The sequence below is a fragment of the Haliotis rufescens genome, unplaced genomic scaffold (genome assembly GCF_023055435.1).
Source record: "Haliotis rufescens isolate VD_foot unplaced genomic scaffold, xgHalRufe1.0.p SCAF_3, whole genome shotgun sequence".
Classification (NCBI taxonomy): domain Eukaryota; kingdom Metazoa; phylum Mollusca; class Gastropoda; order Lepetellida; family Haliotidae; genus Haliotis; species Haliotis rufescens.
Genome location: NW_025964001.1, coordinates 43,465,600 through 43,485,017, shown reverse-complemented (window position 1 = coordinate 43,485,017; position 19,418 = coordinate 43,465,600). Strand labels below are relative to the sequence as shown.

General features: G+C 40.1%; 1 protein-coding gene across 1 annotated transcript; it reads left to right on the top strand.

Annotated features, from left to right (window-relative positions):
- Positions 1 to 9,952: 9,952 nt before the first annotated feature.
- LOC124123814 (solute carrier family 46 member 3-like) lies at positions 9,953 to 19,379 on the top strand. Its single transcript, XM_046486996.2, has 5 exons — positions 9,953 to 10,404; positions 12,760 to 13,869; positions 14,123 to 14,206; positions 15,343 to 15,499; positions 17,338 to 19,379. The coding sequence occupies exons 2-5, from the start codon at positions 12,771 to 12,773 to the stop codon at positions 17,456 to 17,458; spliced, it is 1,461 nt and encodes a 486-aa protein (XP_046342952.2). The 5' UTR covers positions 9,953 to 10,404; positions 12,760 to 12,770; the 3' UTR covers positions 17,459 to 19,379.
- Positions 19,380 to 19,418: the final 39 nt, after the last annotated feature.

The following is a 19,418-nucleotide window of genomic DNA, read 5'->3' as shown; positions in this document are numbered from 1 at the left end:
CTCATGTGGCAGCGTTGTTTATGTTTTCAAATAAGCATGGTTAGTCATCATTAAACACATTATACAATCCTCAATCTTCCATGGTACTATTTCCCCCTGTCATTTTCTCTGACAGAACCAGTGCAATATTTACATATTCCTGGAGTGGCACCCTTCAGTCTGTAACTGACATTTTATTTCAACTCTGGCCGATATCAGCAGCATAAGAGTTACCAACTTATTTCAACAACATAATACATATACATATAAGTATAGAATAGATACAACATCTTTGCCGAGCGAGCATGCATAAATATACAGATTCACCAGGGTAACATTATATGTCCAATTCAATGAGGAGATTTACTTGATGGGTTTCAACAGTGACGTGATGAGTTACAAAATGTAGACACTTGTCTCAATGTTCATAGGGGCGGTCGGGTAGCCGAGTGGTTAAAGCGTTTGCTCGTCCCGCCGAAGACCCGGGTTCGATTCCCGACATGGGTACAATGTGTGAAGCCCATTTCTGGTGTCCCCCGCCGTGATATTGCTGGAATATTGCTAAAAGCGGCGTAAAACCATACTCACTCACTCACTCACTCAATGTTCATAATTGTGGATTATTGAAAAGTAGTCATCTTATACATAGTGTGTTCAATGTAGTACAATCTGTGTAAAAGTTGTTTTCTGTCGTTTTCTAAATATGGACAAATAAACAAATAATGGAATTCATTATCTATGTAAGATAGTTTACAAAGTGGACATTTTCTTTCAGTTAAAGCTATATGTCTCCATCTCCCAGTTTCAAAAGGTAAATTATGGTTACAAGTTCTAAACTTAAGTAAGACTCGCCAAAGGTTTTCCTGCAGTGCGGTTAAGTAATATTCATAATTTAGACAATCATTTTTGTATGATACTTTACATTGCGCCTTTTCAAGACTTATTTATTGCACTTATCCAACACAGTAGGTTAATGTCATTTATTTTTTCATTGACTAAATGTTAACAGGTTTGAATAACTGGGTGGGTGTTCCGTGCACGGGTAGAGGACCAGACGGTTTCATTCCCCTTGGCCCCGTCCCACTTGGCCCCTGTTGTTTTAAGACACAAATTAGTGACGGTGGGCTCTTGATTGGCTGTTCCTCTCCCTAGCTCCACCCCCAATCCATCTTTACACAATTACAAGAGCATATTTCTCCAAGTTCTTTCCTTCCCCGTTTTACTGAGAATACCAAACAAGTATATTGAAGGCTTTTGAACATACGGAAAGGGGTTAACAAATGCAACACTACGCAGGAACTAATGGATTTGTCAAAGCTGAATGATACAGTAATTCACCACAATTACTTACTTTTATATACTTAGTCTGCTCACACCTAACCAACACCTGTAAGCTGCTAGACTTAACGAGGCTTAACAGCTTATCATATTACAAGGGGTGAACCTTGAGCACGGCACAGCCAGTCGAGGGGCACTGATCTGCAGCAAGTCTATGCCACGGGTCGTTGCCTTTGTTATTGTTTTTTTCCCTTGAGTACCCGGATTATATCCCAGAAATCTCGACTAGTTCGCGACCTGTGCTGCGCCAACAATAAGCGCATCGTCGCTTCTATTGATAGAATAAGGGCGTATCGTCTCATTGATCAAGAAAATGAATACATGTACAGTTTTGTCTTTGAAATAACAAGGAAATGTAGGTATCTTTGGATGGGGGGGGGGGGGGGGGGGACGTTTTAGTAAGTCGTTTGGTATTGTGCGATTTTCGTTTACAATAATTTTACTTGTAACACAAACGAAATATTTCACCTGAGCATTGCTTATTCTATAGTGTGTATATGATGTAACCAATGTGTAAAATGACTAAAATTTTCACTTAGGCAAATTATCATACAGTTATTTATAAAAATGACTGAAAATTATGTCCATTTATTTTATTATGATAGCAAATTCCAAACAGAGACAGAAAATAATAGGATTATACGAAAGCGTAAGTCAAAGTACATTTCTATATTCTTGGGCTTCCAATCCTAGCATAGTTAGTGTATTTAGATGTTTTAAGTCCCTTTAAACGTCTTAAAGGATTTTAGTCAATCTGTTAAATAAATGGACAAATGTTTCAGTCAATTTGTGAAATGACAGAAATATTTAGATGATGAAATATTTTATAAATTGCCTGAGTGAATCACATTTCACACATTGGCTGCAACATGTACACGCTTACAAACGGAAGTATTGTGAAAACATCGACTTATAGTGTTTTCTATCTCGCATTGTATTACTGTCAAACGAAAAGCATGATTTTGTTCATGGCAACAGCAATTGAATGAAAACATTATGCAAATATCGTAATTACAACCGACCAAAGTTATACGTGTAATATAACGCAATTACCTTGTTCAAGAAATGTATCCGTGAATATCCACATAAAGGAACAATATCCCCCACATCTGCAGCTGTACAAATAAATTTGTTCGATGTTACATGTCTTGGTAACAATCTGATATTTTAAAACATATATAGTGTTTCTGGATACTGTGACTTGTGTTCTTTTCTCAACTGATCGCGTAAGTTTGTTTCAGGTGTTTCACATAGGTGTCTAGTACCATTGGTCAGCTGACATAGCAAGCGTAACAACTAGTTTCATGATGTCCACGGTTCACATTAAGTTAGATGACCATGAGCAATCAACGTATTACAAGTAATTCTTTGAACAAAGTATGTTGTTTTTACACTTCATGATTATTTTATACTCCACGTCTGCTTTAGTAAACCTAAATTAATAAACACTTACGTTTGACAAATCCACTGTGCAAGTTTTTTTATGGATGTTTTTTTGGGTAGCTCAAATGATCATTCCTCTCTTGCGTCGCTGTCACATGCATATTACATAACATACATTTCACCCTACTTCAAACCTGGATTGAATAATTACCCCAAGACACAAGAGCGCCAAATGGGAACCTTTGTCAGGTTATCTGAGTGGTGCAAACATTGACTATACCTGTAATAGATTAATAGATTAAGCTGAGGTGAAATAGGGTTTAACGTCGCGTCCAAGATTATTGCACTTATATAATGACGTGCATGCTCGTGTGTGGGTGTGTGTGTGGCTGCTTGTACTGGTCCGGACTAATGCCGATTGTATAGTGTCAGCCTAGTCTGTCTTACAGACCCTGATACAAATATATATCAAATACAGCCCATGCAGGTCTATAATGTTTCGCAAGTCTAGATCACTGCAGTATCTGAAAATGAAGAGAGTCACTGGGCTCCTTTTTATTATATTTTTATTAAGATAACTAAACAACTGTTTTTTTTATGTACGATATGTTCATTTCAGAGTCTAGATTTTAGTCTAAGTGTCAGCCCACTCAGGCACAGTATACTGACTCTGAGTCGACCAGTCCCTGTTTCAGCCCCTTAATGCCGATCGCCAGGCAGGGACCATCTTAAAAGTGTTGGTATGACCGGGGATCGAACCTCGGACCTTCGCTCTCAGGGCGGACGCTCTACCACTAGACCACGGAGGCGGTCAATCAAGTGAAAGACATGTACACAGGTGAAGGGTTATAATAGGAAACATGGATGACAACAAGGGGATAGCAATCGTATTATCCACGCAATCCGGAATCTAAAATTGCTTTTCTGCAGGAATATTTTTTAATATAAAAAACTATTACCATCAGGGGTATTTCCAAATAACGACATCACATGAGCCTCCACCATTCTTTTTGTCTATTTAAGTTGAAGGAATTAATTCACATACGCCCTTTGTAATAGCGAAATCTTTACAGATCACGGGTAACCAGTCAATGTTCAGAAATGCGTATTTGTATTACATAAAAGTATATTTACGCTGTACTCACAGACGGTAGCCTAGTCTCTTGTCACGACCAGTTGGATTAGCGAGCAAATCGACTCACGGCAGCGTGTGAACCCTTGCGGTTATAGACAGCCTGGAAGAAGCCAGACATTAGAGCCCCTTTAAAACAACAGCCGTCTGGTGGGGCGGGGCTTTGGGGTGTGGAGATTACAACCCGCGTCGTCTAAGTTTTAGAGTTTCACTATGCCTTGGTTGTCTAACCATGCACGAGTGGTTTCTCCACAGAACCGTATAATGTGTTTGGGAGAGACTATGAAATTAGACGAAGCGGGTTGATACCGGTGTGGAACCTTTCAGAAAAAAAGGACGTCTAGATTGCCCCAGCTCTATTATTATTTATTTTGTAGATATATATTTTTAAATAAGGTAACATATTTCTGGGACTAAGTGTCAGTCTAAAGAACGCGGGACAATATATATTGTTGCAGTATCAGGAGGGGTACTTTATGGTTTTTACGCGTCCGGCGTTAGGTTTTATACACGAGCCGAATGTGATACTGTATTCTGTCATACAGACCCTGAAACAAATATATCCAATACAAGTCTATCCCACAAGTCTATATGCAGTATCTGAAAATGAAGAAAAACTCTTGGCTCCTTTTGATTGTATTTTCTGTAAAATATGTTTATTACAGGACCTAGATGTCAGTCTAGTGATACTGTTACGGCGAATTTATCTTGCCGACAAGTTTCAATCTTCCACTGTAAAAAGAAATTTAAAATTGATTGAAAACAGCTGTTTGGTTGAGGTTAACTTGTGCTGTACCAGGTGACTTTCATTGACTCGTAAGCAACGTGCAATCCCTTTGGTATAAGGGATTTATGCCCCTGCTCAGAAATCCCACGCAGCCTATTTTCTTCCTGGCGGGTATAAGGTATTTCATTTAAATGTTTAACTTTACAATATGAATAGTTAGTTAGTTTGTTTGTTGTTTAACGCCGCACTCAGCATTATTCCAGCTATATGATGGCGGTCTGAAAATAATCGAATCTGGATCAGACAATCCAGTGATTAATATCATGAGCATCGGTCCACGCAGTTGGGATCGATGACATGCATCAACCAAGTCACCGAGCCTGACCGCCCGATCCCGTTAGTCGCCTCTTACGACGAGCATGGTCGCCTTTTACGGCAAGCATGGGTTGCTGAAGAAATATTCTACCCGGGATCTTCACGTGTCTAATAAAGAGACCGACATAATTTAATCGTCCCTTGCTTATCCTCTGAACATCGACGCATATTCACAGAGCTTTATGTTCACTGTGGCCGTGAACCACGTCATACGAGGGTTACAATAATGTCAATAATATGTAAATACAAGATTGCGGATTGGGTAAACATTTGGTACAATAGTTACAGAGAGACAGAGATGTTGAACTTACCGGGAAGACTTAAATTGTTTTAAAATCTAATTGCAAATTTTACTGATATTTTTAGGTATACTAACTTTTTGGCTTGAGAAGAGAGAACGGAACATTTGGATGATGTGTGAAGTATGCTGGCAGATACCTAAGGCAATTATTACTGAAAAAAGTACAGACAAAAATAAAGTGGAAATCATCTCCCAAATCCCTTTGATTACAGAATGGACAGCTTTAATACAATGGTGTTTTTTTCCATCTGCCAGTTTCTACTAAGTGCTAATGATTTGATAATCTAAAGTACAATAATGGCATTTTATATTTTACATCCAAAACTGGTCTTTAAGACTTTGGGATATAAAGGTTCTCTGGTTACTTATATCGAATCCACATCGTGACAGCCAAACATCACCAAATCCCAGATCTTCAAGTATTGATTTTACATTAGTAATTCATTCATGTTTACAGAAGCCAGGATTAACATCATTGAGTGATAATTCATACATCAAAAGTGACAACTTCGCAGATTTTAATTACACTAATTTTGACCAACAAAGAACACTGGAATTAATGTGTACAGATAACGTGAAAGTTTCAGTTTCCCCATATATCATAGTATGTTGTCTGCATTTTGTAACATTCAACAACATTTTTAAGAAGTTGTGATTGCAGATTTTCGAGTGCACTGCTTCCAACGCTCCATGTTTCACAACGCGTTTCTGTTCAAAATAATGATCATGCGCCTGACCTACCTCAATTGTGAAAACATCACTGTCAGCTCACCAACAACTCAGGGACTAATAACTCGGTACAACACACACTTGCTACTCTGTTTAATAGAGTGAGTGAGTAATTATTGCTTAACGCCGCATCAGCAATCTTGTAGCTATTCGCTGCTTGTTTAATAAATGTAACAGATCTATAGTAATCTATATGGAAATGTATCACCGATATAAGTATTGTCTCCATGTGCCACATATTACACGGATGAACAGTTTTCATAAATATATTCTCTCTGTTATCTGGCATCTGGACAGAATTATCTATTTGGATTTATCTGTTATCATTCATGGCCATGATATACTGCATGACGTGACACTTATACTAGTTATGTTCTGGGAGAAACAGTGAACTTAAAAAGTAATGAGTGAGTGATCAGGGTGTCTAACTTGGGCGTGCCGAGTTCTCCAAATATGTTTCCACTGCGCATGCGCCTGTGGAATCATGGAGACAGTATGCATCAGATTATAAAATTGTCATTTCACATTCTGAATGTTGGATCTTAGTTACAAGAACCAGTAGAACGGAAAGAACTGACGTAGTAAAATTCATACATTCACTCTTCATGTAAGCAGCATAAAGTATTCAAATTATCGAATGTATTTTCATGTTCTTACAAACACGACAGAAAACCTTTACACAATCTTATTTATAAAATGTACTACTTGTGAGACGAGCACTTTGGAAAGGCGTACGGTTCCGTTTTCTGACGCTATCTTGTGACTCCAATCACTGTTGCACGTTAACGGTATACATACGATATATATAATCGGAAAGGAGAAAGGAGAGGGCGGTACAACACTCCGGATTAATGTTAGAGCGTTATGATATTTGACCGACGCGACAATGCGATCACTGACTTCAATAGCGAATTTGTAACTACAATTATACCTACAGCATTACAATACCTACACCTGCAGATGAATTGGTGGAAACTTTATGTGAATTTGGCCACACACTATTGTTGTTATTTGATCTTTGCAATGTCTTTATCACTGAAGCCTTCATCTCACTGTTCATAATGGTTTACAGATCATGAACAGGTTAGTAGTGGGTTGTATTGTACCCTGGTTTTATCAACATTCCAGCCATATCACGACGGAGATACCTGTAACCTGTTTGACGCATTGTACCCATTTTGTAACTCGAACCCGGACCTCTGGGTTGACGAGCCAACACGTCAACTACTAGGCTACCACACAACCCTAGACTAATGTTTAGTCTCTGAAAATATATAATTTGGAGAGAAACAAACAACTCCCTTTAAATTGGAACAGATGGGAGATTCAGAACCTGGGGAGAATCAAGGCTTTCTTCATTTATTGCAATATCATCACAGGGAAAATAATATTTGGGAGATTGAGACAGACTACTTACAACCCCAAAAAGTTTATGCTTGTAGTAGTAAGGGGTGGTGGGGTAGCCTATAGTGGTTAAACCGTTGGTTCGTCACTCCGAAGACCCGGGATCTATTCCCCACATGGGTGAAGTGTGTGAAGCCCATTTCTTGTGTCCCCCGCCCTGTTATTGCTGGAATACTGCTGAAGGCGGCGTAAAACTATACTCACTCACAAGTAGTGAGGAGTAAGACGATACACAGGTCACGATACGATATCGTTTTCATATCATATCCTATATAAACCCGAAGGGCCGAAAGCTTTGTATCATATACTATAATATGAAATGGTAAAAAGTATCCATTCACAAAACATCTCTAAATTCCGTGATTATCCATACAAACATGTTTACCTTGTTTTGAAGAAATTGTCACCGGAAAGCAAGCCGAGCAGACGACGCACCAAGGGACGTAACTCTAATTTCTTACCACCAGGGCTGATATCGATCGGCCATTCAAAATGCATTGACAAGCTTTATCAGCCCGGCAGGGGGTGTAAAGCGGGTATGGTTATTACAACCCCTGTGATATCACCGTCTCCAAGTTGGCACTGTCGCACATGCACAATACCTGTTATCATTGATGAGTATATGCTAAAGTGCATTACATCAGAGACCATAAAATAGAGGGACGGCCCTCCCAAACAGTTTATCACTAACCATCAGCGCTACGATCTGGCATGTAACCGGTACACCCTGACACCCTGCTGTTACACACACACACCCCCCCCCCCCCCCCCCGTACAGCTGCATATGAGCAATAGATGCGCAGACATTCCCAACTGACCATTCTGGTAACCATGTGAACAATATTATATAATATCCGGGGCTGGAGGTAATTCCTTCGATTACGACAATCAAAATAAACGGACGGCTCTTGGCGGATTACAATGTCTTTTATCTTATCTCTCAATAGCACATGTCAGTTAGCTGCAAATTATTCGCTGAAGATATGTCTTCCGCGAAATACGTGTCCTTATGGGCCCAGGCCATTTATTTCGATTTACATTTGGCACAGCCATGGATGACTTCATTCACCGGGACGATTTAGTCTTGGACGTAGATATTTTATTTGGTGAACTCCCACACTACGACCAGTGGTTGGTTTCGGATGACTCTTGGTCTAAAGAGAATGACCGTGATGTTACCGATACCATGCCGTCGGTAATATTTCCTAACGAGCTTCAATCAAAGAAAAAGATAGGAAAAGAAAATACGAATGCTGTCTACGAGTGTAGGTTATCGAGGGCATGTGAAGAAAAGCACAACCAGAACAATATCAAAAGTATTACATAATTTGTTCTATTTTGATTTAAATCAATAAACATATCTTATTTTATGCTAAAATTGTATCACTATTTTAAATAAACAACGTTAAAAAATCTACTACGAACGTCAAAGTTATTTTATGGTCCATAATACGGAGCAGTTATATAGAGGACTAGAGTATATGTTAAAGTGTGAGAGACACAGTTCAATTTGTATTTATCTCCCTTACTATAAATGGGCTGCGTGAGAAGGATTGGGTCACAGTCAATTAACTCTCCGATGAGGCTCAGAAAAAGAAAGCAAAATTGAAAACTTTTGTGAATTAGGATCCCATCAGTTTATGATATATTAATTTTTTTCATTATGTCCCAGAGGAAAGGCGCCACACGACAGGGTCATGTCAGCAGTCACAATATTACATGATAACAATTATGAAATTAATTTTAATTGAACATGAAGTATGACAAAACTTGTATTTTTAGTTAGGGCACTGGTTATCATTCGATAATAACCGACGTCGTGTGATGGTGTGGTTAATGCAAAATACTTGTGAAAACCGGGCGCCAACATGATTGCTGAGTGATCATAGATGCTCATAATTACGAAATGCACTGGATGCTGTAGCGCTATTTGGCCCAGGACTCCCTGCGAGGGTACAGTGCGTGTGAGTATGCACGGCTTACAGCGATTCATCTGTGGAGGGTTCGCGAGAGACAGGTGGTTTTCCAAATATAACATAGAAGCTGCTTCACGCTTACATATCGTTTGTATGTCCAAATTATTAAACGAGTAACAACATTAAATCATACTTAATCACATTCAGAAACCACTCGAACAATAAATACTCAATGTCTGTAACGATTTTTTTTGACGGCCTGAGTTAATTTAAGTCCTTTTAACTAACATTATGGATCACTTTCTCCGCATATACTTTGAAGGGAGAGTTTGTAAAGTCCATAACTGACGGTCTAGACTAACATCAAGTCTCTGAAATGAACATATTTTACAGAAATAAAAACAGTTGTCAAATTATAGTATTAAAATTTAATAAAAAGGAGCCCAGAGACTTTCTTCATTTTCAGATAATCTAGACTTGCCTCCAGACATTATAGACTTGCATGGGCTATATTGGATATATTTGTTTTAGGGTCTGTATGACAGACTACTGACGGTCCAATGGTCCGACTTTCGAAGGCGATGAATATTTACAGAAAAGGTCAAAAGTTCATCAGCTGATCTAATTTATTTTAATCATGTGACAACCCGCGTGATACAATATGTTTACATACAGGATATGGCAGTACAGAACTAGTACCGATCATATCTTACACGTGAAACACAGCACAGACAGTGTCGAGAGATCGTGGCTGTAACAGTCTAGCTACTCGTTCGGCCGTGACGCCAGGTCGTTAAATATTGCTGGCCTGCCAGCTGTGATCCGTAACGCTGTTTACTCACAGACTGACAGGTAACTGGCGAGTGTGTCTATCTTTGCAGTCAGCAAGTGGGGCGAAGTTATTACTTAACTGATGAAGTGTTCACCTCAGTCTGTATATTAACACGGGACCTGTGCGCTCCACTAGTCCATACAGATCACAATCCAGGTTTTCGTGACCTAGTAACAACCCACGTGATCACTTGACATGGAACAATAGGTGAACTCACTGATATGTTCTAATCTCGGATGCCTCCACCACCGATTGACTTGGGTCTTCTAAAACTGAGTGTTGAGTAAGGTAAGTACTGAATCGTTTGATTATTTGCTTATCTTGACAAAGGCGGCTGTTGTTTTCAAAGGGAAGTAACTCTAATTTATTATGTCTAGGATACAACACACATCCAAGGCTTTGGTAAATGTGCTCACGAGTGTTTAGGAATGAAGGGCCCAAGTGCTATTCCCGACCCCAATTTTAAACCAAAATTGAGGAGAAGTGTTATAATTAACTTTAAAACCGTCTAAATGCAAGAAATAGCAGAAAGAAAATAAACACATCGGGGTACCTTATAGTGAGACAACAACGTAGGGCTTCGCGGTATAAAGCGAATTCGATGTAAGGAGGCGAAAGAAAGACCACGTGCAGCATGCACACACAACTCATGGCGGTCACACGTGAGAACATCCTTTCATCATCTGTGGGTTACTTAACCCTGGTTCACGAGGCAATTATTTATCGCTCAACTTCCGTCTGCAACATTACTTTGTCCAGTCCCGCGTGTCACCCTTTTCGACCTTAATTTCACCTCATAGCAACTCTCAATGAGTACTAGAGACCGGCTTGTTCTAAACCGATATCTGTGCACCCCGAGTGAGTTTTCAACATGCGTTGACAGTATGTCAGCATTTTACAACTTGTCGGCATGTAAACTACCAATCAGATTGCTTACTTTCGTCACATGATCTTCGTCTCAATGCAAAAAAAGCATGTACGTCTTCTCCCAGCTGGAAAGGTGGTGTTTGTAGCGTTTACTTGGCAGCAGCCCAGATAGCGGAAAGTTTGTTGATTTATGTCTGTGCGTGTGACAGGTCTGTCAGACCTCAGACCCCTGCTGTCTCCAGGCCGATATGTAGCCAGAAAGTGTTCCCGCTGACTTTTGAAACTGCCAGTCCTTGTGGACTATCAACTCTAAATATTACCAGTCCGCCCTAATTTTTATCAGTCCCAACATTCAACAAATAAAAAAGAGGTATGAAAATGATTTGGTTTTAATTCTTTCAACTTCATGTTCAGTGCAAAGATGTCATCTCTGAAGGAACTTAGTTAGATCTAAAGGTCATTCACACAAACTTCAGTCACAATTCTCTCTTTAATTTTTCATATTTCGAGACGAAGTCGCTACAGCTGGGTATTTAACATAGAGATAGACGAGGGTAAACCCTGATGGTAACAGGAAAGCTGATTTTGTTCGAAAAATGTACATATATGAATGTCACCGATGTTTTGTTTAACAACACTGATTTATAAGTATTTTAAATAAACTGCTTCTTGTGTAATACCGGCTTTACATTACGAAACAAGATATGTGAGGTTGCAGGTTCAATTCACGTCTTGGAAATTTCATGTGAAATAAAATATAACCATGCAGTACAAATCATCATCAGATGCATATTAAAAGTTATGTTTATACAATTTTACTGTGAGCCGCTAGTACAAGGAATTATGCGACTTGCTTGCATAACCGACCTTGTTAAGTTGTTCAAATGATATATGACGTTTTTCCCGCTTTCCGTATTTTTTATAGAATATTCTAGAGGGTTTATAAGCCAGTGATACTTTGTGACTTTGTATTTTTCATTTCTTGGTGAGATTGTTATATTTGTCAAATAAGGAGTTGGACCCAAGATGTTGGAAAAAGATGTATTGGTTTATTGTATAACGCCGCACTCAGCTATATTCGAGCAATATGACGGTGGTCCGTAAATAGTCGAGTCTGGACCAGACAATCCAGTAATTGACATCTGAGCATCGGTCCACGCAATTAGGATACGATGGCATGCATCAACCAAGTCAGCGAGCCTTACCATCCGATCACGTTAATCGCCTGTTATGACTAGCATAGTCGCCTCTTACGGCAAGCATGTGTTGTTGAAGCACTAAGAATGCAGTTTGAATACTTGACTACTATATTTCGTCCCGAAATAAAGTCATATGGTCGGTTTAACAAAATAAATACTGTAAAGGAATCCTCGAGTATAAGAAACGATCATGTCTCCGAGCTGAAATAGTGATGACAACAGGCTGCAAAGATGAGACGAAAGGTACAGGTTGGAAAAGAGACTAGTTGAATGCATATGCATTCGTTATTCGTGGTTAAAATGTTATGCGCTATTAGTATATCCCTGGGTAGAGCGGAGCAGTGCGTTGACCTCCCTTATCATTTTCATAAAGGTTGGATGAGGTAAATGGTCCTTTGTAAGACTATTTATATGTATATGCTGTTGCTGAAGACCTATTCTCTACCCATATTTTCACGGGTCGTTCGAGAAAGAAGCGTAATTTGTCTTATGTATGTGTGTGTGTGTTTATTTCTTGGACTTATGATAATCAGGATGACCTTTACTAAGATGTTTGTATCTCTTTGTTTTTTAACAGAAATTTTCACAATGGAGACAAGTTTAACAAAATCAAAAGAACAAACCAAAAGAGCCAGCCATCTTCGGGGAGGGACGATCGTTGCTGTGATCTTGACACTTTACACTTGCGCTGCCATGTCTGGGGTGCCCCTCCAGAGTCAGTACGTAAGGCACAGATTCCTGCAGAGGTACACGAACTCTAGTAACGTCAGCGACACCGTCGTCACCTCGTGTGACAACGACACGATGCAACACATGGACATCCTCCAGAAGGTTCAAGAGGACACGGCTCGCCAGCTCCTCTACTTCTCCCTTTGCGGAAGCATCCCATCGATTCTCGTCAACCTGGTGTTTGGGTCGTATTCCGACTTCTTGGGGCGGAAAATATTGTTCTTATTACCTCTATGTGGAGACCTAGTTAGGAATGTTCTTAGCACTCTGATAATAAGATATGATTGGAGTTTAAACTTGTTTTTTGTGGGCAGCTCAATTAGTGGACTGTGTGGATCTTTCACTACCATCCTCCTCGCCTGCTTTGCATATGCAGCTGATATTACACCGCCACAAAAGTCCCGTACCATCGCTATTGCTGTGTTAGAAACTATCCTGGCTGTAGCGTCCTCTGTGGGCTCTCTAGCCACAGGATACCTCATCGCCTCCCTCGGGTATTTCTACCCCTCACTCATGATCTCCATCCTCCTCGCCGTCGCCATGTTCATCGTCATATTCCTGCTGCCGGAGACGTTACGGAAGGTGGAACACATTGTCATATCGCCAGTTGTACATCTCAAAAAGTGTTTTGGATTTTACACGATATACGGAAGCGGTTTAAAGCGACTTCAATACAACCTGTGCATGGCGATCTTGTTCTTTGGCGTTATTGGCCTGATCGGCAGGACTTCCATAGAGACGTTGTATCAGTTAGATCTGCCGTTCTGCTGGAACTCCGTGAAGATAGGATACTACGGCGCGCTGCGTATTGCCATCCAATCCGCGTGTAGTGTCTTGGCCATTAAGTTGCTCCAGCCCTGCATCCGGGACGAGATCATCGCCATCATCGGGATGCTGTTCGGGGCGGCATCTCTCGCTATGGAAGCGTTTGCAACAGCAGACTGGATGATGTATATAGGTAAACACTTTTAATTCATTATAATTATAATGATAACCTGAGAAGGCCATGTAGTCTGTCCGGACTTACACCCATGCTTGTTAATGTAACTACAATTGTGATAAACTGGATCGCAATGCTATATTGACATATGAATTCGTACTTGCATCGGTAATCACGATTCAAGATGACTTTTGTCTACGCTCATTCGCCCACCTGGTGATGGCTATCCTTACTCATCACATTATATTATATACTATATTTTACCTTGCAGTGCCAGTGGTAGGAATCTGTGGCTACACAACCGTTCCGATATTCCGAGCCATCATGTCCCGCATGACGTCGCCTGATGAACAAGGTGAGCCGTTATCCTGGAACCATTCAACTGTCGCATCATTCCGGGACAAACCGAATGGTCTTCGTATACGTTAAGGAAAGGGACGAGTGGTGACGTATTTGCCAAGTGGTTGCTGACTCACTGGTGTCAAACCACTGATTCCATCTGATTATGGTCTCTGGTTAGACTTGCACAAGTCTCTAAGGCAATAATTATTATTTTAAATAATAATTTCTAGAATATATAAATAAAAAGTATAAGTTGTTTCTATAAAAGACTGGCGTCCGCCTTTCTAGACTTGCTTATTATAAGGACAGAATAACTATACATCTATGTACTTGTCATCAGAATAGCCTTTGATCAAGGCTAGGTCACTGGTCGGAGAGGATGAAATCGATGCTTGTGTGTTAATCGTCCGGCCATGCTTCATGGATCACCTTATTACTATCACCAAATGTTTATTCCACAGTGTACCGACATTATTGTGCTTTGTGTACTTACATATACGCTGTTTCTTACACACTTGTCGGTGAGAAACACGTTTGAGATAACTGTTATAACATATGCGCGAGATGCACAGCTATAATTGAATCGTGGAGGGTCACAGTGGGTATGAGTTGTCAGCCGGATGATGTCACTCATGGCCGTAGTTTTGTGTATCATTGCGCCACTTCGATCATGAGGAAAGACACGATTCGATGCTGAATTTGTGCGATTTTAGGGTAAGAAAAGATTACTGCACTCGTTTTCGCTCGTTAGATACGTTTGGAAACAATTTTTCTATGTATATACTAATCATTAGAACCTGTTCAAAACTGTAGAATTTACTATTATTTATCAACTATTTACCATTTATTTAGTATTTATTTATTGTTTGTTTGCTCAACACCGCACTCAGCTATATCCCAGTTGTATGACGGCTGCATAGTAATAACTCTGAACCGGACAAACCAGTGATTGATATCATGAGCAACATACCGCGCCGTCGGTGTATGCTGACCCGCAATCCACCATGTCACTGAGCCTGACCACCCGATTCATTATATCGTCTCACACGACCAGGATAGGTTGCTTGGGACCTACTCGGAACCCTACGTCGTAAATTTATTAAAAAGTAGTTTTGAAAACGCAAACATGTGACTCTCTGTGCTCTGCAGGTGCCCTGTTCTCCAGCATCGCTGCCATGGAGACTATCTGTTCCACCGTGTCCATCACGTTGTACAACACCGTCTACGAGGATACTATTGGGACCATGAAGGGAGCTGTGTTCCTCATGATGTCGGGATTCTGTGGCCTCGCTATCCTTCTTATCACGTGAGTCTCTTTAACACACGGTAATTAATCTTCACACGCTTATAAAAATGATAAATTTCGATGGGCGTGAGACATGACATTACAACTACGATTAATGGATGCATAATATGCATTTAAACAGTCTCCTTTACAAAGGACCATTTACTCATCCAACACTTATGAAAATAATAAGTGTGGTCAACGTACTACCCCACTTCAAAGAGGGATAAACTAATAGCGCATGATATTCTCACCACAAAAAACGGATTCATATGCATTCAAATAGTCTCTTTTCCAGACCTCAGAGTATATTTTTTTTATAAAACCACCAATCTCGACCCTTTCCTCTCATCTTTGCAGCCTGTTGTCATCCCCATTTAGGGGGCACGGGTGGCCCAGTCGTCTAAGGCGGCGATTCGCTGTGCAGAGTTGCGTCCCTTGGGCACGCCAGAAACCTATGATTGGGGGTTCGAATCCCGGTTCGCCCCGATTATGTTTCTAGGTTTGTCAGCACCATACCCGTGCTCGTGGGTTTCACCGAAGTGGTTAACGTCTGAGACCTGCATCACTTCGGGCTTTCCTCCCACATTAAGCTGACAAGCCGCTGTGTGACTGGAATACTGTTAAAAGCGGCGTTAAACCCAACTCACTCACTCATTCATCCCCATTTCAGCTCGGAAATTAAGAGAGAGTGAGTGAGTTGGGTTTAACGCCGCTTTTAACAGTATTCCAGTTATATCGCGGCGTGTCAGCTTAATGAGGGAGGTAAGTCCGAAGTGATACAGGTCTCAGACGTTCAGCACTTCGATGAAACCCACGAGCAAGGGTATGGTGCTGACAAAGCTAGAAACATAATCGGGGCGAACCGGGATTCGAATCATAGGTTTCTGGCGTGCCCAAGGGACGCAACTCTACACAGCGAATCGCGGCGCCTTAGACGACTGGGCTGGCCAACCGTGACCCCCGGAAATTAAGACACATGAGCGTTCCTTATACTCGAGGATTCCTTTATATTATTTATTTTATTAAACCCAACATTTTACTTTAACTCGGGACTATATATGGTAGTCAAGTATTCAAACTGCATTCTTAGTTCACCAGGTGTACAAAGTAAAGTGGTATATTACAGTTGGAGACTGACTATTTTAGAGATCATTGTCCAGAAACTCCTAAAACATGTCCACGTTGCCCCCAGCATAAGAGGTTGCAACTAATTAAATTTGGACAAGTGTTTAAGTTGATGCCAGTTACCATGGGAAATTTATTATGCATCAAGCTTATTAACACTGTCGATACTTTATCTCTTCGAAAAGAGAAAAGATCTTCAGCAACCCATGCTTGCCGTGACAGGCGACTATGCATGTCGTAACAGGTGACTAACGTTATCGGGTGGTCAGGGTCGCTGACTTGGTTGATGCATGTCATACATTTGTTTGATAAAACCACCACCCTCGACCCTTTAGTCTCATCTATGTGGTTTTCTGTTTGTTGATCTGTAAATAACCGAGTCTGGACCAGACTATCCAGTGATTGACATCATGAACATCGACCCAGGCAATTGCGATGCGATGACTAAGTCGGCGAGTCTGACAACCTGATCCCGTTAGTCGCCTCTTACGACAAGCATAGTCGCCCTTTTTTTACGGCAATCATGGTGTATTCTAACCCGGATCTTTACGGGTCGAAACGATAAAGTATTGTCAGTGTTCATAAGCTTGATACATTGAGAGTTGGCTCGGGAGGCTTACGGACACAACTTGCTGAGCAGAGTTACGTCCCTTAGTTACAAGGATCTGTCTGTCGTGGGTTCGAATACCAGGTTTATCTAAAGACTTGTATGTGCATACATTTCTCACTAGGATGTACATGGTCATCTCAAGAGGTTCCTCTCCTGCGTATGAGATCTACATTCCGGAAGAAGTTGATCCTGCGCCAGCCAGTGTACTGAATCATGATTACTATGACGACGAAGACGACTGAAACCGAGGCTGTACCCACGACACCGAGGCTTGGAAGAGAATATTCATATTGTACAGCTTGTAGAATGTTTTTTGTAACTTTAGAAGATGATGACTATCACCTAAGTCTGCTTTTCTACTACAGATGGTGATGTATTTAGTATGCACAGGTATTTGAACAGTTGTAGGTATATGTCATCATATATAAAAGGAAAAATAATGCGTTTATCCAATTCAGTTTGTACAATTATGTTTCTTGGTTAATGGGAGGCGACATATGATGCCTGCATGCCATACTTGGCTGGTCAGTGTAAATCTGATCTGAAACTAGTGTCAGTCTACAAGTCATTTTGATTTGTTTATATGTATAATTGCATCGTCTTTCAGCTGTATTCCTGTGATATAATGAGCGTCAGTCAGACCCTTTGTTTTCATACAGGCTTTCTGTTTTATGCAATGATTATCACCAGGTGCATGATGTAAGGGGCCGATATTCGTTGGGGGTGGGGGGAGAGATTTTGTAACGAGATAAGATAAATATTCTTTTATTTCACACAATGAGACTGATTATTTTAAGTAAATACGCCTTGCAACAATGTCACTGAAATAGACCTTGCAACAATGTCATTATTGTGGCAGGCAATTTGTTTTTTCAACAGTGTGAAGCATACTCTTAAGGGAGCTACATTATTTCTGCATTTGGTATCAGTAGGTATTGCCTTACGTCGCATCGAGAATGTTGAAGCTATCGGGTAAGAATAATGTGTCCTAGTCTCACAGATTGCTGGCGGAGGCGACTAGGGACGAATATATTTTCCGCGTTCAAAAAGAACTGGGATGTTAAGGATAGTACTTGCATATTATGGATAGTTATTGCATATTATGGATAGCTATTGCATAGTATATATAGTTATTCCACATAATGGAAGGTGCTTGATTATAATGAATAGCGCTTTCATATAGTGGATAGTACTTTCATATTATGAATGGTACTTGCATAGTATGGATATTAATTAATATAATGGATAGTACCAGTACATTATGGCTTATACTAGCATATGTTGGGTAGTAAATGTGATGGACAAAACTTGCACACTATGGTTAAGACTACAGCACATTAAATATTACTTGCATGTAACGAATAGTACTTGCATGTTATAGATTTTTTATTTATTATAATGGATAGAACCTGCACATTATGGCTTATATTTGCATATATTGGGTAGTAATTGCCCGTTGTGGACAGTACTTGCACATTATGGTTACTACTGCAGCACATTGGATATTACTTGCATATAACGAATGGACGGTACTTTCACATAACGAACGCTACTTGCATGTAATGGACAGTACTTGCATACTGTGTATAGTACTTGTGTTATACAGAGTGTGCATGGATAGTATGGATATAACTTGGATGGCTATTTGAGACCAACACCAATGCATCGACGGAGAAATCACTGGTAAAAGTGGCACTATGAGGAGGTGCCTTCTTGTAAAAGTGCCCTAACTAACGGTACAGTAGACGCAGAAGAGGCACTCACCCATGTCCTACCATAGAACAGATGCTGATTTGTTGGACGTGCCTTGTCATTAGCCCTAAATAATCGTCGCTTTCAGACAAATTTCATCATTTCATTTTGTATTTGCGCCAGAAGGATGTGTTACTTCAGATTGTCTGTATCATGAGTCCCGCTTTCGGTTTTGATAGGGGACTGTGTCGGGGTTATAATTGCTATTTTGTTTTATATACATTGTATGTTTGTATAATACACAAACTGTTTCTGTGATTACACACCACAGATGAATAATATCTTTAATTCTGTTCCGTTTTTATATTCTGATTTAAAGTACTGTGTTTCATAGGCATTTACATCAGATATACATTTATACAACAGATTATTCTCTGTATTAGGATATGTCAATAAAAAGTCTGACCAGAATCGTTTTGCTTTTATTTTGAAGTTTTGGCATCTTTTTCA